This window comes from Ascidia mentula, chromosome 5 (genome assembly GCF_947561715.1).
Source record: "Ascidia mentula chromosome 5, kaAscMent1.1, whole genome shotgun sequence".
NCBI classification, from domain to species: Eukaryota; Metazoa; Chordata; class Ascidiacea; order Phlebobranchia; family Ascidiidae; genus Ascidia; species Ascidia mentula.
In genome coordinates this window covers 2,795,853-2,823,582 of record NC_138570.1, presented here as the reverse complement: position 1 = coordinate 2,823,582, position 27,730 = coordinate 2,795,853, and the positions used below count along the sequence as shown (strand labels likewise).

The following is a 27,730-nucleotide window of genomic DNA, read 5'->3' as shown; positions in this document are numbered from 1 at the left end:
GCTCACAAATCATCTCACTTTTGTATCGTGCAAATCCCAAACAAAAGTCATTCCCTTCTCGGCAAATTCTCTGTCACTCGCAATGATATAGACCTTAACAAATAAAGTGTACGCAACCTTCTTCCGTACAGTAATACCATGATACGTATTATAATAACGTTGGTGTTACCCAATACCATTTCATGCGCCTCGTAATTTCCAGGAACACAGCTCCTTCTTTCCATTTTATGCAAGGTTTTTAACAACAATGCATAAGTTTTTGGCATTAAATATACCTCCAGACAATGAACAATAATCTGTCTGAAAATGTTAATTTGTGGGTTTATTGTAATGTTAAGTGGTTATATCTAAAATTAGTTGCAAGGCATCTGCCTGAAGGTTTTCAACAGCTACTTTTTAACAAATATATGAAACACAAAAATTTCCATGTCTTGAGTTTTCTTTGAAAAAAGAACTACCAAGCGTGGTAAAGATCGGATAAACTGACGAAAGCCTCAAATAAAAAGACGCACAAAACCTTTAGACGTAACAAAAGCAAAACAAATGGAACAAATACGCGTCGCGCGTTTACAGAATTCCCCACCCTTACACCTAGTGCTTCTACGCAAAATTTGTTGTCAGTGTTAATAAACAAAATTAAGCAATACAGTATTGCAAATTTATACGTCAAGTGCGTAGAAAATAACTGGTTTATTGCTGGCTGCCGGACGGTCCAATGAGCGGTATGTCGAGCGCGAAGTGGCGCCTTCGGCACCGTCCGGACTCGAACGCGAGTTGGCCACAATTACGTTCAAACGATAAAACTCGTTCGACTTGGTCGTCATCATGTAGTTGCCGTCGTTGCTTGCGTAGTTGTGATTCTTTGTGACGTCACGCCGAGTAGGTTGTTGCGGTATAGGGGGAGGGGCTAGATAAACGTAGTCGTCGAAGTTGTTTCCCGCTTGGTGGCGTGCGAGGTTGTCGTGCGAGTTGTAGAGGCTGTAGCGTTTGGCGATGTTTCGTGCGCGGGAGCGACTTCTGCTCGTTGCACCGAACTCGCCGTCACGTGATGACTCAGGGGGAGAAGCTGCGCGAACATCCAATGGGTCGACGCTTTTGGAGCGGCTTGTTCCGCTTAATGACGTCATTCCTGGTCGGTTCTGATAGTACGGTGACGTCAGAGGAACCTGGGGTACTCGATCGGGAACTTTTTCTCGAATTGATTGCTTTAACCTAGCCACCAACGCATCAATTTCCGCCCTGTAGTCGGCGGATGGAGACATCAACCAATCAGCGTTGAGATTCTGTCGCAAACGGTCGCTGTTCTCGTATTGTGGATTGTTACGTAACAAAGATCCTGTAGACTTGGCGGGTGCGAGATTGGTGTAAGGTCTTCGTACAGGTTGACGCTTTGTATTCGAAACCTGCGGTCGCATGACCTCATAATTTTGATTTGTGACGTCACACGAAGAGACCAGCGGTTCCAGCATGACGTAGTCAGATTCTGCTGGTTTTACTAACATGGACGCGGGTCGCCGGTTGACATTTCGGCGTGTATTTCGGTAATTGCAGGTTGTCGAGGGCGAGGTTAGGTTAATGTTCCTATTGGCAAGGTTACTGGTGTCAGTGGAATGATTGCAAGCTTGATTAATTTGCTTCGTTATGCTCGGCTGCACACACTTTTGTGCAATCATCTTCGATACGGTGGTACTTGATGAAGAAGAGTCGATGTCTTTCGATGTGAGATCAAGCAAACTTGTACATTTCATCTTGCTGGGAAGTTGCTTCATGTCAACATAGTACTGTGACTTCTTTTCCGTCAGAGATGGCTTTATGTCGTCACTATTGGTTGTGTGACGCGTGAAGTTGGCGGGATTGTGGTTTACGTTTCCTGTGCTGACGCTTCTCTGCTCGGGGCTGATACGTCGAGGAGGCGATTCCGGGTTAAACACCGACAGGACGGGCCTTCGTGGCGTCAAATATCGTCGCGGCGATTTGGGTCCCAATTTCTCGGAGAAGCTGCGTGACCTTCCCATGCTAACGCGCGGGGTTTCGACACAGTTTACTACAGTTTGGGATTCGTTCGATCGCTGGTTACGAATCGTTGTCTGATCACTGTTCAGAGAGCTGTTGTTATTGTTCTGATTTCTTTGTGACGTATAAACAGACGGTTTGGGTGTCGAGGTAAGATTGGGGGAAGATGTTACAGGATCACCTTCTCCCACAGAGGCCTCGTGAGTGACGCCATATCCTTTGATGACGTCATGAATCGTTTCGTCATGTGCTTCGCTCAGTTGAACAATCACGTGGTTCACAGTTCTCTTCCGAGCTTCGGCGTTTGTTTTCGCGCGCTTTTTGCCGAACCCTGCGTCATCGCAAATGACGTCATTCTGACTATCAGCGAAGTATCGCTTGTTTTTTTTGCCTTTGCCGAGAAGCTTGGCGAAGTAAGATCCAATGCCGCGCGATTTGGGTTTCGAACTCACACGTTGTTGTGTCATAATAATGTCTTCGTGTTCTTGCGACTGTATGACGTCACTGGTAGGTTTTGCTTGTTTGTGTCGGCGACGCAGAATTGTTTTTCGAAAACTAAATCGTTGAGGACGTGACTTGCAAAAATCTAAAAAAAGAAAATCAATTAGACTGAAACTAAAACAACGGCATGGTAAAAAAACTCAATACGCAAAACTAAATGGCCTAAAGTCGTGGCAAAACGTGTGCTTTTTTGTAAACAAAGCTCCTGAAGCAATGTCCCGTGGACTCAGCTTAACAACCAAACCACATACTGCGATTCCAATTATTGGCTCTATATTCTTCAAACATGCTGCGATTCAAATTATTGGCTCTATATTGCTTAAACATACTGCAATTCAAATTATTGGCTCTATATTGCTTAAACATACTGCAATTCAAATTATTGGCTCTATATTGCTTAAAACATTCTGCAATTCAAATTATTGGCTCTACATTCTTCAAACATGCTGCGATTCAAATTATTGGCTCTACATCAACTTCGTCCCACACTGGCTACCAAGTGATGACACAGGCAAAGAAGCTCCTGTTAAATATTACGCGACTGGTGACCCTTTTTTCGTTCGCGCCAAGGAGAGAAACTTCCCTGCGCAAATCAAGTGCACCCGCCGGGTTGTATCAGATTGATATTGTGAGAGGTACAAGCTCACTGCGGGAGGGCAGGTGCACCCCCACCGAGACAGCTAACTCCCAGGGTGTTGTTCGACATCGAAAACAACGAATATATTAAAAGCAAGTTTAAATAATTTGAAGTTTATTGTGACAGACAACTTTACCCGCTCAATTATATATTATCATATGTAACAGTAAGTTTAGATTCCAATGAAACACTTCCGGGAACCACTCCGCATTCAAGCCCAATGATCATAACGATTTTTACGTTTCATTTGACCACATTTATGGAAACATATTCTACATAAACAAGATACTGGAGACGCTTTTAAGCGAAATATGTTTGTTGGAAAATGTACTTTGAAAATATACGTTTTTTTTGTAAATATGGACAATATAAGTCTGGATATCTATTGCTGTTGTCATTTGTAATATGCGCTTTAACATATAAGTATGATTTGTGCAACGTTTTATTTAAAGGAAATCTGTTCGTTAGTAATGTAATATAAAACGTACAATGTACTGCTTTTCCAAAAAACAATGCACGGGTTAAGTAACAATTCTCTTCGAAAAACGGTCATTTAAAAATACAACGTAAAAAGACAAAACCGATTATAAACATTTGTAAGTGAGCCAGATACCTTTAGTTTATTTAATTTTTGTATGTTTGCTGGAAATCAAGTATCTGAACATCGACTAAACACAGCTTGGAACCCACCCACTGGCTTGATTGAGATCCTTACTCAGATAATGATAATGCACATAGCGCTTCTTATCAATGACAAATGTGCTGAATGAATTCGGTTATCAAAGGAAACCCACTTAATTATCAGACCACTGGGTGATACAGACGATCAGTTCTTTGTGTAAAAAAAACAAACTTAACAAACAAATTGAATTAGGAAAAAACGTCGACTCGTCATGCTGCACAAAACATATATCACTAAGATTTTCTCAATCATTAAACAGCCCGAAATGACACCACTTCAGAAATTTAAATTTGGTTTATTAAAGTATATTTATCTGCCTGGGTGGGTAAAAATTTTAACACAAACGCTTTTTTGAAGTTTTGCTTGAAAAAAGGTAAAGATATTTTCAACCCCAATGACAACCCAAAGAACTCCGTTATCGCTTCGACCTGCGCACTCAACCCATAACATGACTCACCCCGCTAAGAGATGAAAGTGCCAACCTTTCGATCCGTCGAGTTCGAGAAATTTGACACCGTTCGACTCGCGCCCGCGATTGTTGTCACTGCACACGGCGAACCACTGCCTTTGTTACGCAACAATCTAAACGCGTTGCCATTTAAGTTCGTAAATTATTGTTGTTTTCGCTGTTTCGTAAAAAGAGTTGTTGTTTGTTTAAACTACATATTATCAATCATGTGTACCGTTTTTGCTTGGGAAAAGCAACTAGCTTTCTCGATACCTCTATGCATTCATCAGCGACCGTGTGTCTATTTTAAACTAATGCAGTACCAAATTTGGCACGCACGTTCAGTGTGATGCACCCCTGTCTTAAAACCACAGAAACAGACTCATTCCCACCAACTGCGATTTCTATGTGTGGGGTTGCAAGTGAGCAAGTCTGCGGGTCGTTGAGTTAAAATGTAGGTTTGAAATTTCACACCAACAGGAAATCTTCGAATACAGGATAACTCTGCTGTTTTCGCAAGCAGACAGGGGAGGTTACGGTGGCTTAACGCGATTACCATGTTGAAGATGCATTCGATAGTTTTTCGACGCCGCCAAGAGAAGTCCTTACAAATTTGAAACCAACAAACGCATTTTCTTTTTAAACAACGCGGGTAATATTACGGCTATGTTTTGGTGTTCTGCACCAGGTCAAAAATTTACAAAAAAGAAAAGGATTTCATTTGAAAAGAAGCGAAAACCCATTCGTTGTAAGGTACATAAGTTTATGATAAGGGCAACTCGTTTTTGGACGGCAAGGCCAATCATGAGTAACACAAAACTTGACAAAAATCCACCTGCCAAGACCACTTAACAGATCAAAGCATTGTGATTTAGTTTCGCAACAAACATCTTCTGTCAACCAGAAGCTTTTTTGGGAGTAAAACCAGTTTTTGGAAAATAATCTCACCAAAAATAACCACAAAATAAAACTAACAAAAAAACGTGCAAATTGAATCGTTTTAACATAAAGTTTTCAAATTCCAACGGACAAATTTTGCGCTAGAGAAACGCTATCCAACACAAATATCGTCGTGTGTTTGTTACGTCAACAATAAATTAGACCCCGTCCTCCCACGCACTCGCGCGCACAGGAAACGACTTCCAGAAACGTCAACAAGCAACTACGCAACGAGACACCGAGCAATGTGACGTCACAGACGGGCACAAAAAGTGCTTTGTGGAACAGCTGACAATTCTTACCTTAGCCATGACCTCAGTTATTCCTTCGCTACTTCCATGAAAAGGCAGTAAAAAATAAAATGTAATGTGGTTAATGCACTTACGGGAATGCCATGTACAAGTGAAAGTGATTTGATCATCGCACTTGAAACTAGGTGCGACTGACAGGTTATGCTCACCCGCGCTATTTATAAACACGCGTCATTTTTAACCTCAAAGGTGGCAGTAGAATGATATTATTTCCATGCAACAATAACAACTACAGCATTCAATAAATTCTTGTCAATTTAGTTGACTGTTGATATTCATACAGCATTTTAGATTTCCATATCAAATTACTTGGGCACTGAAAATCTTACTTTGTGACGTAACTTCATTGTTTGGTTTTACGTCACAGGATGCGGCGATGACGTCATCCCGATGGTGATTGTTCGTCGCTGCACAGGAAAAATAAATTTCGTTACAGCGAACCGTCCAAGCGGATCGGCACGACCTTATAGGGGCAACGACTGCTAGAGGCTAAAACTCGCGCGAACATCACATCATTACAACTCGACAAAAGGATAAATTCGAGAGCGCAGCGTTTAAACTCCAGCTTCAAGTGCGCACGGAAAGTCAAACACGAGATTAGCGTTGAGTTTTGGGCGCTTTTCAAGTAATTGCGCGATTCTTGGCGCTATAAATATAAACATGTGATTGCGCGTGGGTTAATTGTTGAAATACGATCGGTTTATAATGGCGGAAGGCGTTGATTGTGATGACATAATGAGATTGCTTGGAGTTTAAGTTGAAGAAAATTCTTGAAAATGAATGCCGGTCGAAAAATACCACACCATGTCATTGATTGACAGCCGAACGACTTAGTTTTGTTGGCTTATGCGAAAAGCATAACAAAATGCTGACGAAAGTTACTTAACGTCACTGAAATTGATCGTAGCTTGATCTGGAGTGGTCACGAATGCGACATTTGTGGAAGCATGTTTCACAAGTTAGCCAAAAAACGCGTGAAGCTTATATAGAAATCGTTGTGTGTGGCTGTATTTCGAGTATACCAGCCAGCAGTGTCACATTCTATTCTCTTTCATAACGCTTTCAGAATGAAAAAGAGTTGAAGAGAAACCAACCGTTTGTGTGGGCACCCGAACTTGCGGGGACTTCACCTATTTTTGTAACACCGGTTCGTGACGTCACCACATCGCTGGTCTTTGTGGTTGTTCTGTTGTGATTGTCATCTATTTGAGTTGTCGCGCTGTTAACATCGGGTCTTTGCTTGATTGCAATTCTGATTGTAATGAAATAAAATCAATGTGAATTATTTCCACTGAGTATAATTTTTCCTTTTTAAGTTTGGATGCCGTTTACAGAATTGACGGTGACAAAAATGAACCATAACAGATCGACTCAAAACTGTGATAAAGACAAACTAGCGTGAAAAATATAGTATGATAAAACACGACAAAGCGACAAGTTCAGAAACAAGACAGTGTCACATGTTGTATGACAGGAACCTGATTTTCTTTGTCACAAATGAATACTCACCGTTGTTTGCTTTTGCGTTTTTTCATCATTGCTGCAACCGTGACCAGTTTTGATGGTTTTTTGATCATCTACAATAAAACAGTCGGGTTCTTCTGTTAATTTCGATGGTTACTGCATACTGAACACACAACTAAAACTTTCTCAAACAAAACCGTCCACTACAACGTTATCTCCCCGCACTTAAAAAAGTCCTTTTGTGTTGTATACAAGAATCTTATCATATACTCGATCATATAAAAATAATAAAAACAAACAGTATCTAGTTTTACATGAGCTACACACCAAATGATACAGTCAGAAAATGTCGTTACGCCACAACAACCAATCAGAAACAATGGAATATCATTAAATAGTATAGACATTCTAGTCAATTCGTCGAAATCGTTGCAATATTTCCACAGCACAATATGCTTACCGATCTTGGAAGGAAGGTCTTGCTAATTTTCACAAACAGTGAGGCGCTTTCTTGGTCTGTTAATTGCACGTGCCGGAATCCTGCACGAAAAAGTACGACATTAAATTACGGACAATAAACATATACGAAGAATTCTTCTTGGTAAATCTCAAAAGAAACTTATAAAAGCAAACTTACCCGTTGCCATGGCACACAGAGCTACAGTTCTCTGACCAATAAAATCCCTCCCTATGGGGTCGCTGTCCCACACCGCAAAGCGAACGAAAGCGAGTTCCGGGTACCCGATATAGAATTCGAACCGTTCATTCCATACCGGGTTGAAGCCTGTACAAATGATGACTCGTTTTAATTTGCAGGAAAAGATGTCGAAATTCGCATTTCGGTGCTACAAATGTTTTTGAAAGGACTTTTTGTCGTTCCAGAGAATGTGTTTAAGGGTATCTTAGTCAAATTAACAACAAACAAGGATTCCCTTTTCCTTTTTTGCATATTTTGCCGTTAATGTCCATTTAAGTTTTTTGTTGGTGCGAACTAATTTCATCATGAAATCTTAAAAAAGGAAAAGATTATATCTTAATTGTTATATCTTCTGCAATGTTTGGTGCCTCTGCCTCTAGCACGTGAGTTGACAAGCGGTGTCAACGTTCCCCTTTTTTGCCTTTTCTTTTGTGCCTCTGCGTGTTTCAGTGTGATGCAATTGGTGTGTTATACCTGATGAAGTCTCGCCGCATGGCAGACGAAACGTCGTAAAATACAGTACGTTTATGCCAGAAGAGCAGTACATTTTTAATTTCATCATGATCACCGAACACAAAACAAGTTTAGGCCACCGTAAGATTGGTACCGTTTGGTTCCGACATCTTACCGTTATCATCGACCACCGTTGTTTGTTGCTTGGAAGAATCGCAAATCGTCCCCAACACTTCAACCTCAACAAACGGGTCAATTATCTGCAGAGACAATGCAAAAAAGTTGACAACTTGACAAAACCTGGTGCCAGAACCGGTTTTGCAATACGGACCGGTTGTATTTAGGGACAGTTTCCAGGAACCGGCCTTTAAACGTGTGGCAGATAAATACAGAATAGCAAAAAAGGAATGTGAGGATCACGTAAGACGTAAGTTATACAACTTTTCATAACGCTGTATTAGTGGGAGCCTTGACAAATACAAGACACCATGCCACAGTTTTCGGAACCGGAAAATTTTATTCCCAAAAAGAGTAATTTTGTCTCGAAATGTTGACATAACGTCTTACCTCCCCCCGTTCACCCAGGACGCTGTTGGGGGGTTTGGGAAGTTGCTGACCGCTGATGACGTCAATCACAAGATGCATGATGTCTCGATTGCGCGGCAATGACGTAGAAAGCGGGTTAAAAAATTCGTCCTGGTAAACAAAAGTTTTTTTAAAAATACTTGCAGCATTTGAAGCACAGTTGATTTTAAATAAATTCTCTTACTTGCAAAAGACAAGTTGGCTTGGGGACATACCCACAACCACCGTTTAATTCGAACATGGAATCATTAAGATGCATGGCTTTGTCTCTGGTTTGATGGTTCAAAGCAACTGTAAGTGAAAAAACGGCAATATGAATTATAACCGCAAACTTGTGAGGCACTTTTAAGTCAGATTGGCATCATAACCCAAGTGAAGTCAATTAACATTTAATTGTTTGTGTGCTTTAAATGCATTTTGTATCTTGGTCTATGCAAAAAAGCTTGCACAGTTAAATGCTGTTTTAGAAACAACATCAGGTCACTTTAAGTCAGAATTGCTTTAATGCCAAACTACTTATCATTATCGTACGAATTCTTCTAGCCAACAACAAAAGGAGTGCATTGTGACAAGAAAATGTCGATTATCTCACGAACAGGAAACGCAACAATCCGCATTTTGACGTCAGCATTAACGCGCAGTGCCAGTCGATTCTAGTGGGAAACAAGTAAGATTGGAACAAAATATTGTAGCAACTATTATCTAACTGGAATGCTGCTCAAGGGTAAAACTGTTATGTCGGCGTCTGTATTGTTAGTATTCTTCAACCTCTGTTACATCATACACATGTCTTTGGCACAGGTAATCGTGACGTCAGAAAGGTTATGGCTAATGTTCCGAATGGCGCCGGTTAAATATTTTGTGATAACATTGCAGTGTGTGTAGAATACAATGTATCTGAATGTGTGCTGTGACGCCTTGTGTGAAAGCTAATGTTTTTTATACCATATGAATGTACAAGTTTAAGCTTTGTGTTGCAACCTTGCTTAAACATCAGCATAGTTGCATTAAATAACTGCGTTAAAAAATGTGTTAACCTACAGTTGTACTTTGCAGTTTACCGTTCCTGTTTTGTCAACCAATGACATTTACCCAATTCACTCAACTGACAACAAAACCGAGTTTTCCGATAGAATTTGCTCGTGCTCGCCATTTACAGGTAGACTTGCGTGTGCGATTTTACCCCATGCCATATAACAACAATAAATAGGTCATTGTGTGTGTTTGTTTGTTTAATTAAATTTATTACATGTGGAACAGTTACGCAATGGAGTGCGTGGTCAGTCTGTGCTGGAAGCAATCAAAGATCTTTTCGTTGTCACAACGGTTTATCATTCAAAGCGAGATCTTGCAGAGTTGGACTTTTGTAAGTAAACCTGTTGTCGTGTCTGGTATTAAATCAGATGATGTTCTGACCAAAAAGTTTTCGTCATTGAATTGGGTCAGTCTGTTTATTTGTTAGAAATTGGTTGCATTTGAACACTTTAATGTGTTATTTCTATGCAAAGCAACATTTGACCGGGTTGGTAATGCCTGGGATCACCCCGATATATCGCACATAAACATATACGATATCCCACAAATATAACAGGAGTTGTATTTAAAACTTGATTATGTTGGGTTCGGCATATAACGTAGATTTAATCGTGTTCCTTTTTACAAAATCTTTCTGAAACATTTTTATTCATGGTAACGATATCTTTACTGCTAAATATATTGCCTAGTAGAATTGGTGATCATTAAAAAAATTAAATTTTCATCGTTCCGACTTTTTCTTTTGATACACACTTGCTTAAAAGCAAATCCATTAAAGGTACGTCCGGGTATAAGCCAATAAATTAATGTTATGTTACTCAAAACTTGAAGGATTAAATTTATCCATGATATTTTGCGTTTCATTCTTGAACTTAATTTACCCGTTTGACGTATAACACACCCTCATTATGACGTGACTTTCGCGCAGGAGCGAGAACTGCATTCACCGAGTTTGGCGCTACTGTTACCACGAAACAAGTTGTAATGGTCAATGGGTGGAATGGGTCGATCCACAAGGTTTGTATGACGTAGATAAGTTACGTCACTGAATGACGCTGTGGGGATTTCGCAGAGGTGAAGAGTTGTTCGAGGTCGTGCGGAGGAGGTGTAAGAGTGCGTGTGAAGTTGTGTATGGTCGACGGAGAAATAGGACTATTTTGTGCCTCGACACAAAGAAAGCCTTATGACGTCATATATGAAGTCTGCAATAATCACAGGTGTGAGATTGCTTATGTTTGCAATGTTATAGGACATGGATTCGAACCGCATTACTGTTTAATATGATGTTCAGACGTGGTTTTGTTAATTCAAAAATGCGATCGGCATAAAATTTTGGTCATCCAAGTCTTCTTTGGTAATTAGTTAAAGCAAAATAACTTTGATTAGTTTTTCGATTGTGTATCGTGGAAAATGTTTTATTTCTTATTAGTTGCCCGGCAACAGCCACGATTAAAAGTCCAACAACGGTCACGATTAAAAGCCCAACAATGCTTTCAACAGCAGAGTAAGTAAAACGGAAATGATAAAAAATACGATCTTTGATTTCAGTCCATTTAACCAAGTTTTCCTTTTTAGGCCGCCAAATAAACCAGGGATAATGTACAAAAAAGGTTGGTAATGATTAATTTTTGAATATAGTGTCTCTGTAATTCCGGAAAAATGAGAAAAAATGTATCGGTGAACTTCAAAGTATCTAATGGTTGTTTCATTTTTTTAGTGGGACAGTACGATTTTAACATCTTGACGTGGTTGTTTGTGGCCGTTTCTGTCGGACTTCTATTAATTGTTTGTATTTTGTCTGTCTGTCTCATTGTAACTAAAGCCAGATTGAAGAAGGTCAGTTTATGGGGTTCGCAAACAGCGAAACTTTTTGTAGAACTATTGTAACAATACAAAGTGTTCATAATACAAGCGGTCAACATTATACATTTACTTATTACAAACAACTTAAACCAACTATTGTTTTTGCAGACCCATTTCAAGCCAATCCCATCACACTTGAACAACCAGGTAATAAGAAACGGAACACCAACCAGTCCCGATTACCAGCACTTGCAACACCATCCCATGGCCATCTTTGCAACCAGCACACCAAATTCATCGAGCCTGAACCATCTGAATGGTTCCCTGTCATCAACGACAAGACCTGTCAAGATGACGTCACAATCACCCGGGTCGTCCACTCCCCGTTTTAACACCCCGTCGCGTTCACTACAACCCCCCATTCCTCCCCCTGTTCTGACCGGGTCGTTTACTGACCTCAGCGGTGACGGAGTTGTGACGTCAGACGTAGCGTCATTTAGTTCAAGCGTGGATGTGGCGGAATACGAAGGCACAAGTTATTTAAAGACGATGCCCAAATACAGCAAAGGAGCCAAATTTCGCGTTGCCGATGACTTAGACGAGCGTCCAATGACATCACAAAGAAGTGACAAGAGGACGTTTGATACTGGTGATTCGCGCTTCGACGATGATAATCATTTGTACGCCGAAATACCGAAGTGACAATTTGTAATGATGATGTTGTTTGATGTTTGTACAAATTATTTTACATATTGGCGCAATTTATTTGTATATTCTTAAGTGTTTGAAATTCGTGATGATACAAAAGTTTTGAGAGAAGTAATTTTCATTTGAAAATTGTGGAACTTGACAAGCTTTAATACGAAAGTTGATTGGCATAAATCCTTAACTCTCTACTGCTGCACTACCGGAAAATGACATAACTCCATACTACCACTCGGTGACGCAAGAAAGAATTACAGCAGATGGCCCGAGCAGTGTGGTACCTAAACGCAAAGTAATAATGAATATACAGTTTTCACGTTATTGGAGCTGGTTACGCAAGTTTTCTACCCTATTTGCTATGTCATGAAGGGGTTAATTTCGCAAAACAGCATCACACCAGTGCAGAATTGCAAAGCATAAACACAACCCCAACAAAATCACAGCCATTTTAACTGACTGAAAAATTATCATAAAGAGTGTTAACCCGGAAGTTTTCGAGCACAAGAAAGCAAGGCCTTGCATTTAAGGATGTTTCGGAATTAAGAAAGTTACAATTTGTCGTCACTAATGATTTGCTTGCTCTCACACGGAAACCCAGCACGGACTCTGTGACGTAATAATTGAAAATCGTGATCGTGCGTTGGCCGGAAACTCAAGACACACGCGACCCTTGTGAAAATAGTAGAAACAGATCACGTAGGGTTGCAGCTATATCGTGATATGTTGTTAGCAAGGGATTTGTAGGCTTTTACACAAGGTAGTTTTGATCACTGGAATGTTGGCGGTCGTGGTGTTGTGAGTCACCTGGCAAAACGGTGCCTAGGGAAATCTTCTGGCAAGCCCTTGAAGAAATAAAACCAGATTACGAAAGTGAGAAAAGCTTTGAAAGAGAGAGCCCACATGGTGGATGTTTCACACGAACAATGCTTATAGTAAGAATGTACAACGGTCAGTGCCATTATCAGCTGTTTTCGAAACTATTCCGTTAGTTTCGCATTACGAAAACGACCAACGATGTAATTACAAAACGATTTTGCAAGAACTTGGAATCGTGACTTCATACTGTTTTGCAGTTGACTAATGATGTTGCACGAAAAATACATCCCAGCAAAGATTTTATCATTCTTAGTCACGAATCGCCGAACTTCTTGCAGCAGAGCGACTACCAGGTATTGCTGGGTATCTCGAATCCGGATGCTCGACGCGTTTTGTGATTCAGAACTCGTGGTTTGAGTCATTGAAGTTAGCTATTTCAAGTACAGAACGTGGCTAAGTTCCGTGTTACCCCAAGTCATTACAGTTGTTTGGTCCAATTCCATTCCTGGTTTCCGACATCAATGCTATATAAAGCTAGCGACAACTAGCGCTAAAGGTTTAGATAAAATCGGATTTAACCTGGGTGTGCAGCCGTGACAACCGAGATTTCGTTTGAAAGCCGGGAAATAAAATCTAAATTTCAAAAGACCAGAACCCATGTACATGTGTAGACCAATAAGAAAGAGGATTTTTTTGCAGCAAATTCATCGGTGACGCGTACAACTATATCGTCTTTGAATCAAAGTAGTTGAGGGGTGTGACAACCTTACATCGGTCATAAACCAGTAGAGTCACATTGGCATAATACTCAGACAAGAAATTTGCTTACCGACTGATACAATCTATGACAACTATTCGTCACATCCTGAAGGACAGGGGTAGTGACGTGGCAAATGACTTTTTGACGCCACCCGCAAGGGTTAATATCGCGCGGGGTGTGGATTTGAACGGGGCAAGTCGGCGGGTGCGTGCGATTGACAAGCGACAAAAATTTGTTTTGAATTTTAGCAGACAATCCACACCAATATAAATTAAGATGAAACGAACCTCGGTTCCTGTATTAGTTGAGATTGAAATGGGAGCATCTATAACGACAAGCGAGAGGGAAAGAGTGCAAATTCACAACTACTTTGTATCCACATTTGGGCGCTTGTAAACGGAGAGTCCTTCGTTGTTAGTTTAAGACTACACTTTTATCTATGTAGAGCAGACGATTTAGTTTTTTTCCAGAGATATTTATGTAAAACAAATGTGGATTTTGTGATAAGGTGTGAAATATTTGTAAAAAATTTACAGGAATTTTTTCACGGAGTAATAAAAAAAGGAGCAATGTTTTCTGCTGCATCCCAATCTTGCTTAATTGCATTGTTTGTCATGTTTGGTGCTACCTTTGCCCTTGACTTGAGTTCAAACAGTTTATCACGCTGCACGGTGAAAGTGCGCAACTGTCAAGCAAAGTGCAAGAGACCCGGAAGCGTGATTGCTGTAAAATGGTCAATAGACATCTTAACAGGAACGGTTACGTGTTTTGAAAAAATGTCCGACGTCCCGGTTGCAACAAATATCGGTAATTATGTAACAACAATGTGGTAAGAATGATAAAAGTATTTGTAGTCGAATGGTTTCAATATAATCAATTTATTGAAGGGAATTTCCCAATTGATTTGGTCAAAACTGTTTTTCTCCAAATGGGACGTTTTCTGCTTTAGCTTTTTATATTTTTATATTTTTGTGGTTCTAGTGGAAACTATTACGACCACGACTTTTGAGGTCCGCTGCTGCGAAGACCTCCGAGAGCTGCCCAAGGAGCGGTCGAACAACCAGGGGTGTCCGAACTGCACCCAAGAAATGGCAAATATGACCACGAGACTCGAAGGTATGACCAAGGAGCTGGAAGATATGACCAGAGGCGTGGGAAATATGGCCAAGCTTCTTGCCCAGCAAAACAGCATGGAAAAAACTTCGCGCATCGAAAACAAGAAATCTGCAGCCAAGTTGTCCAACACCGCTCAACTTACATCGGTGATTGCGGGCTCGACATTGGCGTGGGTCATCGTTGGCTGCGTTCTGATTATTCTCTACATGTTCAGTCAGCACACGAGGTGGGAAGTAATATTGTGCATGGGTCTGAATACTTTTAAAATAGTTAACGTGCTATAGCATTTTTAAAGGGCATCGCCAGGTACCAAACAAACCTCGGTTTGTGACTGTAATGAGACGTAGACAAATTGCGTCCACGGTCCCAATCTGGCCCATTGCGTCTTTAATTTTGACCCACCAGAAGTGAAAATAAACAACTTTTTCACTTTTTCATAGCACAGTTGAATACAATTAAATCAGATTTTTCGGGGTTTCGGTTGCATTATTAAAGCGCTGATTATTGTCCATTTTTACTCACGTGGCCAATTGGCCTGTAAATTTTTTAAAAATTTCTGGCCAAAAAGGTTGCCTTCCCCTTCCACAAATCAACCAGAATTTGTTGTCATTTGTTGCTTGTAACGATCTAAGAAAACTATTTTTTGAGCTTAATGTTTAAACCCCGTATTTTCATTTAATCCCTGACAAATTTGATATTTGTCGGAGGAACCGAAATGAAATAGTAAAATGGCGGATGAGTAGTGTCTCGATGATTGGATATTGAAGGGAAAATATGGCGAATGATAAGAAAACAACGTAAAATGCGGTCGACGCGTTATGCGAACGGCCAACTTATCCCTTTGTTACTAATCACCACCTCATCAAATTGATTACAAGGAAATCTTAACGTCTTACTTATTTTCGACGCCAGATCCCTTATGACGCAGTTAAGGGGCGTGTCGTGTTTCATGGGTGCCAATCGTTCACATTATTTTACCATTTTGTTTACAAATATAATTTATCGAGCCCCATATTACCACGCATCGGCTGCACGTCTCTTCCGGGCAAAAGATCACCATTTCAATCCCTAAGTCAGGCTTATTTGCATTCTGGGAGTATTGTAATATTTGGGGATCTATTTTAGAGGGGCATAACGTCTGCAACTTTCTCCATGTTTTGATTTCTGTGTGGGCTGTAATTGAGTTGTGAGGTTGGTTCTAAGTTAATGCCACGTGGAAAACTCGCGCGTATACTTGTTGAACTTTGGGAACATAAACAGATTACTACGCCAAAGCAATCACACCAGAAAAGCACTCTAATATCCAAACGTATTTAAAAAACTTAAGATTTAATTTTGCTAAAACGAATTAGGAATTTATAAACAACTTGGGTTAAATACTGTACGTCGGGCATTAAATTGTTCCATATCAGTAAAAAAACACCGGAAACTTAACACAATAAGTAGAAAATGGGACGGAACCCACTGGTGAGCCAATAAATGTTTGAAAGCAGTCCAAAGACGACATGACGTGACGTCAAACCTCGACCAACAGATACGAGTAACGTGACGATGGGCAACCGAATGTTGAACAATAATATGCATTTTGACGTTTGGTACCCTGAAAGCTTGTATTATTCTACTAAAAACAACCCATACGAGCCTTTAAACTAAGGCACTTTCAACTAATTAAAAAGCTTAAAAAAACACCCTTGGGCTATTACTGCGGATTTGGACGTAAATAATGAGATCAAAATACAAAGCTACCATGTAAGTGTAATCTTTACTTCACGTATACCTCCTTGCCTAACGTTGGGACAAATAAAATAACGCAGAAACGTTCATAGAAGTGACGACAAGAAAGGAACTTTAGTCTTCTTCGACGCAAGTGTCAACTTTGGGTCAAAAGCTTTTTTTATTTAACCCGAAAGTAACCTTGTCACTTGCCGTTGATGTGCAGAAGACCAAAATAAATTTGCATATTAGGGGACTTAACTTGCCATACTTTTGCCAAATGTCATTATTCATGGCAATCATCATCCGGTTTGGCTGATGAACGAGTTGCACGCGGTGAAAATTTCGCCACAACTGAATGCAAGAAACTTTTTTTTATTTTAAACCTTATTTTGGATTTATAACAGTATCTCTCAACCTTGTTGTAATCACTGACCCCTTTTACATGAAGTCGCCTATCCTATTGGCCCATAGGCTTTCGTGAAGTTGTCCATAACATAAAAAATGGGCTTTAATTACGTAAAGAATAAGTAGGCAAAACATTCAAAACCAAAATCCGCGAACCCCAGATTGGAAATTATGGTTTAGCACTTTAACACACAATACATTGTTTGACAATGTTTTAGAGCCAATGTGTTGCAATGATTCGAAATGACTTGAGCCATGTTTTGGGTGTAGTATGTCATTTCAGTTGGTGCCAACACATTTATGATGGCTTACAATGGCGCTTGGAAGCGAGAGCAATCATGCAGTTGTTTTTTACGGCTTGTGTTAATCTGGCGAATTTAATGAGTTCAGTGCATTAGTCACGAATGACCAACACGTGTTGGGCGGGAACTAATTGTATAAATTTCCCGCAACTGCTCCCGTTTTTTGAATTATTTAAAGCGTGTAACATCTCGTTTCGCATAGGAAGTTGACATATCGGAGACTAAAAGTTCCAAATTTTGTAAATTGGAGGAAAGAGATCCCCACGTTTTGGCGAACTTTGCCACAAGCTTTTGGAAGATGATTGGGCACGCGTAGTTGTTGAACAGCTTTAAATAAATCAATGGATGTATAATATATACACACGCATTACATCGTCTGGCTCGTGCCGTTTTACAGTTTGCACTGCACCTTTCTAAGTCCATATTTGGCGATTAGAATTGTATCGGTACTGACAGCATTTATTACGTGTTAAACGTGTTATCCACTGAAAGCGATTATTGTATTGACGAACCCGGTTAATAGCATTTGTATATTTTGATTAGTTGCAGAACCAAAAAGACTGAAAAAGCCAAACCCCAACCCAAGAGCAGGAAATATCATGAGAAGAATGCGAGCAGTGTCGTCACAGTGATGGGTGAGTTACAGAACGTAATCGGTTAAACGTAATCCGTGACAGCTAAGGAGTGACATATAACGCATTTGTCTATGTCTAAGAAGTGTCAAGTTTTCCTGTCCCTCAAAAGTGTAAACTTTGAATCTGGCGCAGATTCGGAAACGAAAACGGACAGTGACGCCTACATATCGCCGAGTCCCAACTTCAAAAAGCGGGAACCCCCCTCAAACAGAAACCAAAATTCCGCTGTTGCGAGAACGTCGCCCCAAACCACCTTCGCGGCGACTACGGGTCAAAACGCGATGAAACTGGGACATGAGGGAAAAGAAATTGATGTTTAAAGAGTGGTGTGGGTTTTACAATCCCACTCAAAATCACGAAAAAGGAGTTTTTGGTATATTTCCTCAATTCGTTCGCAACACGATAACCGCCGGCCGGTTTCGTAATAATAAAAAACACGGTTGGAGACGCGGACAGACACACGGGTCAATGAAAGCACGCGGTGAATTTTCTTTTTATGTCGTTTTATGTTGTTTTTTACGATTTGACACAGTGATTAACGTTTAAAAAAATCTGCCCATAATATCACCCACACACCAAACAATTTACAAGTGTTTTTTCCGTCTATGTTGCAACAGTAACAAAATGCCTTCAATTGTTACCACAAATTAATTGCAGACAAAATCTTTTCCGAAAAACTTGTTCGTTTGTTGCAATTTTTACTTGGTTGGAACAAAGAAGACCAAATGTTTTGCAAATATTGTACTTGAAACTTTGCTGCAAATTTCGCACAACTGATTGTTCAAACACATTTCCATGTCCACTTTTGCCTTGGTTACGTCAGCAACATTTGTATGTTGTCACAAATGTTGTTTTCCAAAAACTCGTAATTATTTTACGTTTGATAAATGAGCGTTGCAAACCATTAAGTCCACGAACCCATCCCTCAACAACCAATGTACTGTTACGTCATAGCACGACTTGTGACGGAACAACAGCTTGTCTTTTTATGGGCTGCTTGCCTGAAGTTGAAATTGTGGTAATTTGCCTAACCTATTTGAAAATATTCGTACAATATTTGAAAAGTATATGCATTTAAAATTGACATGAAAGATTCGCACTATTGACTGTACTTTTGTTTTGTTTTTGAATAACATTGCTTCGAACATTCTTTGGGACAAATAGTGTCAAATAAACATTTGGAAGGGTTCTACTGTGATGTTTTAAACTTGCTTCCGCGCTCTAAGACTTTACCGACGGCACAGAATCATCCACTATACAAACCAAAACGCACATATAATTTTCAAAAAGAGCTTTTTAAAACCGTAATAGAGCTTCCTGTATGGATAAGACTTTATATGACGCAGATATGGCCCAATGGGTGAGACAGTTCCCGGAAATATCGCAATCATATCCACGTCATGGTCGCAACACATGAGAATTAAGCTTTGTGACTGCAATACACTGCTGCTTCCATATAGTTTACCCTATTCTTAACCCTAGGAATGACATCGAGTAATAAGATGCATATTAGGTTACGACAAATAAACCTTTCAACCCATAACAGCGCACCCAAATGCACATGTTTTAGTAAAATTTCTCGTGACGATTATCACGACCACGATATAACCTCGCACGTCAGAATAACATGATGTCCCTGCTGCCAATGCTGTTGCCAAGTAACTGCTGTCAAGGGAGTTGAAGGCTTCTTTAGTTGATTCTTCCTTTTAAATGGTGATAAGCAAGCTCACGTTTTGGTGCTTTGAAGCAGAGGTTTAACTGATTTAATTTTAGTTATTCTTTATATGGTCCGCATGAGGCAGTATACTACCATATACCTGGCATAGCAAAACAACCTGATTCCCAGATAACCTGGGCTCGAAACCCATTGTTGTAAAAGTCGTTTTGAGGTTTTCAATTTAAGTTAACCATATTTAAAAAGGAAAACTTGGACTGACAAATTTCTTTGATAAGTTGATGTGCAAGTTGATAAGTTGATACTTAGGTTGCAAAATCGATATCTTTCAAGAAAGACACTTTGCTGACAATTCTCACAAAACAAAATGTTGGCACACATCAGGGTTAACAATGGAAGATGTTCGCGCATGCGAATATACTGCAGCAACTGGGAAACTCAAGTTATTCGTACTGACCAGCCATCTGTTGCGCACAACACGATTTGCGCCAAAACAAAATCACACAAACCCATTTTTTTAAGTATAATATTTAAAGCTGACATAAAATCGCTTTCTTACTGTTCAATCACAAACATCAACGTTTACCAATGAAGTAGCTTTCCGCACGTACGACAACATTTTGTTGCTAAGGCAGACAAACCATAGTTTCGGGGTTTATACACCGGCTCAGGTAAGACAACATTTACACATAACTCGCTTACCGAGTTGACATCCGGCGTTCCAGTAGTAGACCGGGTTGAAGTTGCTCGAGCTTACTCGTAGCGAAGAAGGATAAATCCTACTCAAGCGGTCTCTGTTCACTTTCACCATTTCGATCGGACGAGACGACACAAGACATTGCGCTCGCTTCTCGCTGAAAGACCAAACGTCGAACCCGCCTGAATAGATCGGTAATGGTTTTCAACGGCACAGTAAGAATTCCTAATATAATCCGTACTTTCACTAATGGCGTGGAATCCGGGAAATTCGATCGATCGAGTGTACACAACAAGATCCGATAGATGGCGCGAGAGGATACGACAACCTCTGGGTTGTTCTGTGTTCAAAAGAAAAAATAACTTTGAGGGTTTGTTTCAGTGAGGCAACCGTGCCATTGGTAAAAAAAATCATGAAATTTCATCTTTATGACAATGTAGGTGACTTTAGGTTCCGTAGATAGATGGATATACGCGGGCAACTTAAGGTTTATTCTTGGACTTTATCTTATGAAAAACTATGCCCCCTTGTTATTGATACTCTGTCGGTTTATAATTTAGTAGATTTCAGTACAATATCGCTTAAAAGCAAGATAAAAATTACCTTCAACGGAGGAACTACATTCATCGGAATTACATCTGCTCGATGAACCAGTTCGTGAAAACGGCCTCTGAAAAGCATACAAATAGACAACAAAACACGTCAGATGTTTAACCTGCGATAGATTCGATAGATGTACAAGGAAGAACCGGAAAAAAATTTGAAATCAAATATATACTCTTCAACCTATCATTTCCATGCAACACCAAAGACAGGCAACATTATATACCACTATTACCGTTATACAAACCAAAATAACGATTATTATTTTAAGCACTTCGGTAAGATAAGGTTTTATCACTTACACTTAGATGCTGTCTTATCTTTAATCTGAGTGAGACGGCGGCAAAGAAGGATAACTTGACATCTCCCCTGGATGTTGACGGATTGGGAGATTTGTTAAAACTCCGAGCAGTTTCCAGTGATCTGCTTCGCACTTGCTGGAAGAAAATAACAAACACAGTTTTTTCTGTTGCCCGATCTCTTGCACTTTGTTTATCGAAAACATCCGCCTGCTATATAGTGACAGAAAAAAAAAAGAATAACCTTAAAGAACTCTTAGTACATTTTAAGTATAGTTTTAATCACTGATCTTTATTTGCGTAAATACTGGAGGCAGCATTGTGTTTTCACAAGTTTTGCGGTATCAAAAACATTATTGCTTCAACAAAGCAAGTTAACTAAATACTTCACAGTAAAGCTTTCACAAATGCAAAGCACTGAACAGTGATTTCGACGTAATGTTCTGATACAATAGAATCGACCAAACATTGACAATTTAAATTTTAGGCAAAAAAGGCGTACTTCACTGGTTCTGGCGAGGTTCTTGTTTAGAACTGATCTACTTCTTGTTGACATTCTGTAACTCTATTTGAAAGATTTGTGGTAACTGAATTTCCGAACAAAACAATAATTCAAAACCAAAATGCGCCATACCTTCTGGCATCCAGGCCGGTTACGTTCTTTTTCCTTGGTCGCGTCATACTTGCCCGCCTCGCTATCTACGTCATTATCATCGCTATCTGTGCTCACTTCTCCCTCCATTTTATCCGGGTCGAGGTCGTCAGGAAGTTTTTTGCACTTAAAAGCATAAGTGGAAACAATATTCACAAATGTATTTGGTCTGGGCATTATGCTCGGGATTTTAATGTCTGTGGATTGCGTGAAAACAACGTAAATTCAGCAAAATTATATTCTTTTACATAATTTTGTTAAACTTAAATTTGGTTAATTTTAGCCAATTCTAAAGACGCTTCAAATACGAAAATATTGTTGGCTTTGAAATAAAACGTTCAAGTTCACCTTGATAAGAATTTTCCCGCGAAGTTCGTGCGGGGAGGGAAGATGGGTGGAGTCGGTGTCGGCAACATTCAACATTTCACCAAAAACATCCTTCATTATTTCCGCCATGCGTCGCTGCTGAGTCAAGCCGCAGTGGTTCTCGATTGAAAGAATTACAGGGTATCTATGACAAGTATTACTAGGTTCTTCACTTTGCACTGGTTCTTTTGGTTTGAGACAAAACACTGGCAACTGTGCCTAATATTAGCCTTTTCTCACAAAATACTTACGGATTATCGACAAATGCGTGCCTCTCGATGACCTTTATGACGTCATAGAAGGAGATTTTGGACGTAAAAGTGTAACCGTGATGAATAATAGGTTCACCAGCCGGACCGTCCCAGCAATCCACTAAAATAGAAGGACTACGTGTAAAAAATCAAGCACATTGCTGGTTTGGGATTTTAACGGCAGCATCTTAAACCTGTAAAACGCCAGTTCCGAAAGGACATCAGATAGTTAATTGTTTTTATCTTTATGCAAAATTCTTTTTTTACTCACGTTCCACACAGCGACACCCAGCGTTAAGGGCTTTAGCGTAAGCCAGCGGTGAACTGTGACTGGTCAGCTGATCTCCAACTAAGTACGTGTTGTGGGAAGAATTGATAAAAAACTGGGAGAGGGGTCGCTTCATTTCCTCCTCAACAATCCGCAACTGTTCGTCGTCAATTACGTCACAATGTTCACTGTGCAGGAAGTTAATGAAGCCTGCAAAACACGTGAGGCAAACACATGAAACGAACAGACCGAGAACGTGCACAGCAAAATGTAATCAGTCAAGCCTAAATCGTAATGAAAATTTCAAATCGATGAACTTTGCCTTTTGGCTACGTGTTTGCCATCCAGTTAGCCATTTCGATTTTTTTTTTCACCCGTACTAGGGGTAACTTACAGTAACGTAATGATATTTGTGTCTACGATTACCTTCCATTCCCAGGATGTTGTTTCTTTTGTTGACGTCACTTGGCTCGTAATTTTGAACAAATCGTTCGCAATCTTCCTCGGAAATAGAACGCTGTATAATAAATACTAGTTTAAACGTTTTAGGACTGGCTTACTAAAATTAGAAGTATCTAACCCTCGCTTAGCCATGGCCTTATCTCTGCGACATCGAATTATTGCAAGTGTTATGTATGGCATTGCAGGAACAAGCTTCGTGTTCATGTCAGCTGATGTAATAATTAGAAAAATCGATTTCGCTTACTTCCTACCAACATCATCAGTTTGAAATAGATCAAAACTGATTATGCTTATATGAGCGAGCGAAATCGATTTTCCACATAGTACATGAGTTGACAGGAGCACGAAGCTTGTTGATGCATTATTGTACATAACTGTTTGAATTCAAGTTGTTGATCTCTGACAAAGATTCTTCACGAGCTTTTTGCGAAAAAGTAACAACTTCAAGTATTTTTTAACCTTCGTAGATCAAAGGGATATGGGAAATATGAGGAAATCGCGGTGATGTTATTGTGTAAGATATGCAGGAATTAACAAACAACTTACGACATTTTGCACGGACTCTAAAAACTGTATCAATTGTGACGTAGTAATGGAACGTTTGTTTCCGCCGATCGACTCCATCAGCTCAACAACTTCGCTCCGCACTGACACCTTGCGGTAGAAAGAAAGGAACTCATCGTATTCCAGATACCCATCGGAATCGTCACAGGCGGTGTCTGCCTCCTGTACGAAAAAATTATTAACCTCATGCTCTGGCGATGTTTTTGCCGTTAAAAAATATAGCAATAATCATCACCCTATATGCTGCGAAAACTGCAGGCCCAACAATAATGCTCGGTCTACTCTCGCAGGTAATTGATACTATACAATGACATTTTGTACCCTTCCATGTACTGAGTAGCAAACTATTTCACAGTAGAACAGATACAACTTAAGTAAGGAAACTTAAGTAAATTTAAAAAAAGGCTTTTGTAAAGCCTGCCTAATGGGGTAGTTTTGAACGATTCAGCATTATTTTTTCACCTTATCTTTGCGTGTCTAGTGACAAACACATTTTTCATTTACATAATTTACATCAACCGTATATGTGCGTACCTGGAACAGCTTCTTCGCTTTTCTCTTTGAAAGGTTAATGTTGAGTTTTCTCATCAGCATCATGATCTCCTCCATGTTAAGTTTCCCATCACCATTCTTGTCCGCTTGCTCAAAAGTCTGACGGACCCAGCTGCAAAAACGACGATTGAAATTATTCCCACCTTTACCCTCGGAAACTTTGCACATAAACAAGATAACATTCGTCAAACCTTATACGTTTTTACTGCGTTAGATAATCACGAACGTGTTGGAAAAAAATTATTTTATCGTAGTATGAATTAAATCGAAAAGGCAACGAAAAAAATCATTTCCTTAATGGGTTATCAGTGCAAGGATTAGTGTATGATCCGCATCAATTATTCATAAGTCCTAAAAGTAAGTGTAAAGCCCTCATTTACTTTTCCTGGGTCAGCTTCGGAGGTTTAGTCGGCCGGAACTCTTGCGCCTTCAAGCGGTTGTCCATAAGTGCTCGAACAGCGAGCGCCCACTTGCGGGCGGTGGTCGGTGAATCCGCATGGAGGTGAAGTTTCTTCGACTAAAAGGGTCAATAAAAATTGGTCTTTATATTTTTATGTTTAAAAATTAGAAAATACTGCGAAAAACCACCTCAGAAAAAAAACTCACAAACAAATTCAAACTGTTGCTGTCAACTTGTTTGTGTAATTTTTCTTAATTTCGACTCATATTTCGTTTATGTCGTTCAGTTAATTTTCAACCTGCGCCCAACCTTTGCATACTAACCTGTCTTTAACGTAACCCATTTGAGGGAAACTCGATTGGTATTGCTACATAATATGAATATCTTGCATTTTAACAATTTTGTCAGAATTTTATACAGCAGTGAAGCAACAGATGTTGCTAAAGCTTGGATAAGATGCAACAATCAAGAAACAAACGTACCGGTTGTCCATAAGCCATTTCAATGCAACATTCATCATTTCTGTTTTCATTCGTGTTTTCTGGACAGGCATTGTGACGTATTTCCGTTATCGACGATACTAAGACTGTGAAACAACCAACCGTTAGCTTTATTTTCGTCAAATTACAATCGATGACCTTTCAAAAACATTTTAATAATTATACATGTATCTACTGGTCTTAGACACTGGAAGATTGCTCTCTTTTATCATATACAGGAATATGTTTGCTGAATAATGATGCTTATTGTCTGATATTAACAATTTACACATTTTACACCACTTTGTCTCTAGGACTTACTCATGCACTTTCGATTCTTTCTAGTTTTCCACTTCAAACATTTCCTCTCCGGACAGAGAGAGAGGAAAATCTTTTTGTTGTTGGATGATATCTTCGTAAACTCAGCTCCGATTTGAAGCGCAGAATACGGATATTCTTCTGCTAAACACAAAGGTATTGCTTAACGTTCAGTTTATCTCTGCCCCTCCAAAAAAACACATCGCTCTCCACAAATCGCTTCAATAACAAAAAAGAAGAAATTATTGAAGTAGTAAGCCATAACAGGGATTGTAAGGCGTTTTCTGCGTTTAAGTTTAAATTGTGATCACAGAAATACACACAACTGCAAGGAACAGTCACCTTCGGCCAGTAAGTCATTTATAAGGTCCTTTATTTGGCTGCAGGCAAAAAGCGCCTGCTCGATAACCGTTGTCGAATAAAAACACATTGGGTTTGAAACAGTTGGTCGATAAGCAACATTACGGTATGTGTTGTGCGTTTACAACCATTTGGACATTTTAGAGCTTTTTGGACAAGTTTTTTTTGACTTAGTAACAACCTGTTTCCATATGGTTTGTGTCGTAGTTCATCAAACAAAATAAATTCGACATTCGGAAAAAAAAGGTGAGATCAAAACCACCGTGATAATATGAAGTTTTTCAAACCTTTTCCACTCGAAGTCCTTGTTTTTATGTTGGCCAGATCTCAGATCGCTTAATAAAAAGTGAAACAAACACAGACTGTTCAGTCATGCACGATTTTTAACAGTGCAGTAAATTTCGATTTTCATTAGAAACTTATCCCCTTAATACGCAACCAGGACGCGCGTTTTTATCGATTTTTCCGCTACATGACAAAGGGATAATGGAACCCCGAACTTCCTTGTTCGACTTCATTAAAATGTCGTGCCACCAACATGTTTACCTAGTCCTACTTTGTCCATGTATTTAAGAACGGATATTTTCTGGCCGTGTTTAAGGAGTTTTAGACGTATCAATGCAACCTTATAACGCGTGGAACTAATGCACATCACCTACAAGATATGTTACATTAAAATTTGTTTGTATTTTCTAATGGGAAATACATACTATTAAAGTAGTGACGAACGAATTGGAAGTATCTATTTTACGGTATAGCTCATTACTACACCATGCCATGAAGGCGTTAAAAAATCGTAGGACATAAACATAATTTTACTTGTTGTGGCAGACGAGCCACGTGGCAATGACAACATTATTCCAGTATTACACATGAAAAACGTCAGAATGGAGCACACTTACCTTCATTCTTCTTTTGCTCGTCCATTGTTGCGTCACAATGGCATCTTCGTCATAGTGATGTCACACAGCACAGGACTTCAAACGCGGCAAAACAGAAGCAACTTATAGAAACGTAAAAAGCAACCTTGCAGCAAGATGCCTTGAAAAATAAAGACAACTAAATACACCCAACGCGTAAACGTTAAGGGTTCCACATAAGCGTTGTTTAATATTGTTGCGAGCATTTCAAAACATGGGCTGAATTATTAATTAGCGCACTATTGGACAGGCTTTGCTCAGAGCCAGTGGATCTAATTACGATTACGCGAGTCCCACGAGAAAGGGCCTTCGCTGGGAATGTGTAATGCCCGACTTTCGAACCGAGTTTGCCGAACCAAGTGGCTTCTGCTCAGGCAACGCGCGCGTTATGAATATTCATGCACTTGCGATAACGGAACCGAACCAACGCTGGTCGTCAACGGCCTAAGGGCGGCGAGAGCATGACGTTTAATATTTTATGAGCGAGCGTAACGCTGATTAAGATACCGACCGCGGGCAGAGGGTGTCGCATATGCACCCCTCGTTGCATAAAGGCTTTCGCATACACACGTGTGCCAAAGGTTTCCCTACTCTCCCTTTATTACTATGGATAATGTATCGGGTCCTTGGAAGACGATCTCGGCTTTGTGGCGTCATAATCTATTAGTGACATCGATGTGACATGTAATACGTTCGTACTCTAAATGCACATTTGCAAGTCGCGTTAGATGACAGTGCAATGTTTTGCCGAGCCATATGATTAAAATTTTATATTCATTCGTGCAGACACAAGAGGTCATGACATGGTATACTGCACTCGTAAAAATAAGCGGCCAATTTA

The 27,730-nt window shown here is 39.8% G+C and overlaps 3 protein-coding genes across 4 annotated transcripts; 2 read left to right on the top strand and 1 right to left on the bottom strand.

The window, feature by feature from the left end:
• Nucleotides 1–378: 378 nt before the first annotated feature.
• On the bottom strand, nt 379–27,006 carry LOC145901891 (1-phosphatidylinositol 4,5-bisphosphate phosphodiesterase eta-2-like). The gene is made up of 25 exons (XM_082989700.1): nt 26,872–27,006; nt 25,613–25,750; nt 25,295–25,398; nt 24,793–24,929; nt 24,395–24,524; nt 23,843–24,022; nt 23,261–23,351; nt 22,838–23,044; nt 22,567–22,687; nt 22,298–22,460; nt 21,932–22,075; nt 21,787–21,862; nt 21,301–21,431; nt 20,999–21,065; nt 20,637–20,735; nt 20,401–20,577; nt 8,915–9,021; nt 8,713–8,841; nt 8,321–8,405; nt 7,633–7,779; nt 7,456–7,535; nt 7,041–7,108; nt 6,626–6,783; nt 5,861–5,938; nt 379–2,653 (listed from the first exon to the last, which is right to left on the bottom strand). The coding sequence occupies exons 1-25, from the start codon at nt 26,894–26,896 to the stop codon at nt 660–662; spliced, it is 4,836 nt and encodes a 1,611-aa protein (XP_082845826.1). The 5' UTR covers nt 26,897–27,006; the 3' UTR covers nt 379–659.
• LOC145902132 (uncharacterized) lies at nt 9,383–12,359 on the top strand. The gene is made up of 9 exons (XM_082990001.1): nt 9,383–9,531; nt 9,787–9,889; nt 9,991–10,096; nt 10,694–10,782; nt 10,838–10,982; nt 11,195–11,269; nt 11,341–11,375; nt 11,483–11,601; nt 11,737–12,359. Exons 1-9 carry the CDS (start codon nt 9,442–9,444, stop codon nt 12,268–12,270), a joined length of 1,296 nt encoding a protein of 431 aa, XP_082846127.1. The 5' UTR covers nt 9,383–9,441; the 3' UTR covers nt 12,271–12,359.
• Nucleotides 14,401–19,122, top strand: LOC145902133 (uncharacterized). 2 transcript variants are annotated; one of them, XM_082990003.1, is made up of 4 exons: nt 14,401–14,656; nt 14,831–15,191; nt 17,938–18,023; nt 18,156–19,122. In XM_082990003.1, the coding sequence occupies exons 1-4, from the start codon at nt 14,419–14,421 to the stop codon at nt 18,341–18,343; spliced, it is 873 nt and encodes a 290-aa protein (XP_082846129.1). In that variant the 5' UTR covers nt 14,401–14,418; the 3' UTR covers nt 18,344–19,122. The 2 variants fall into 2 exon arrangements, with proteins under 2 accessions (XP_082846129.1, XP_082846128.1); XM_082990002.1 differs by having other exon boundaries at nt 17,932–18,023.
• Nucleotides 27,007–27,730: the final 724 nt, after the last annotated feature.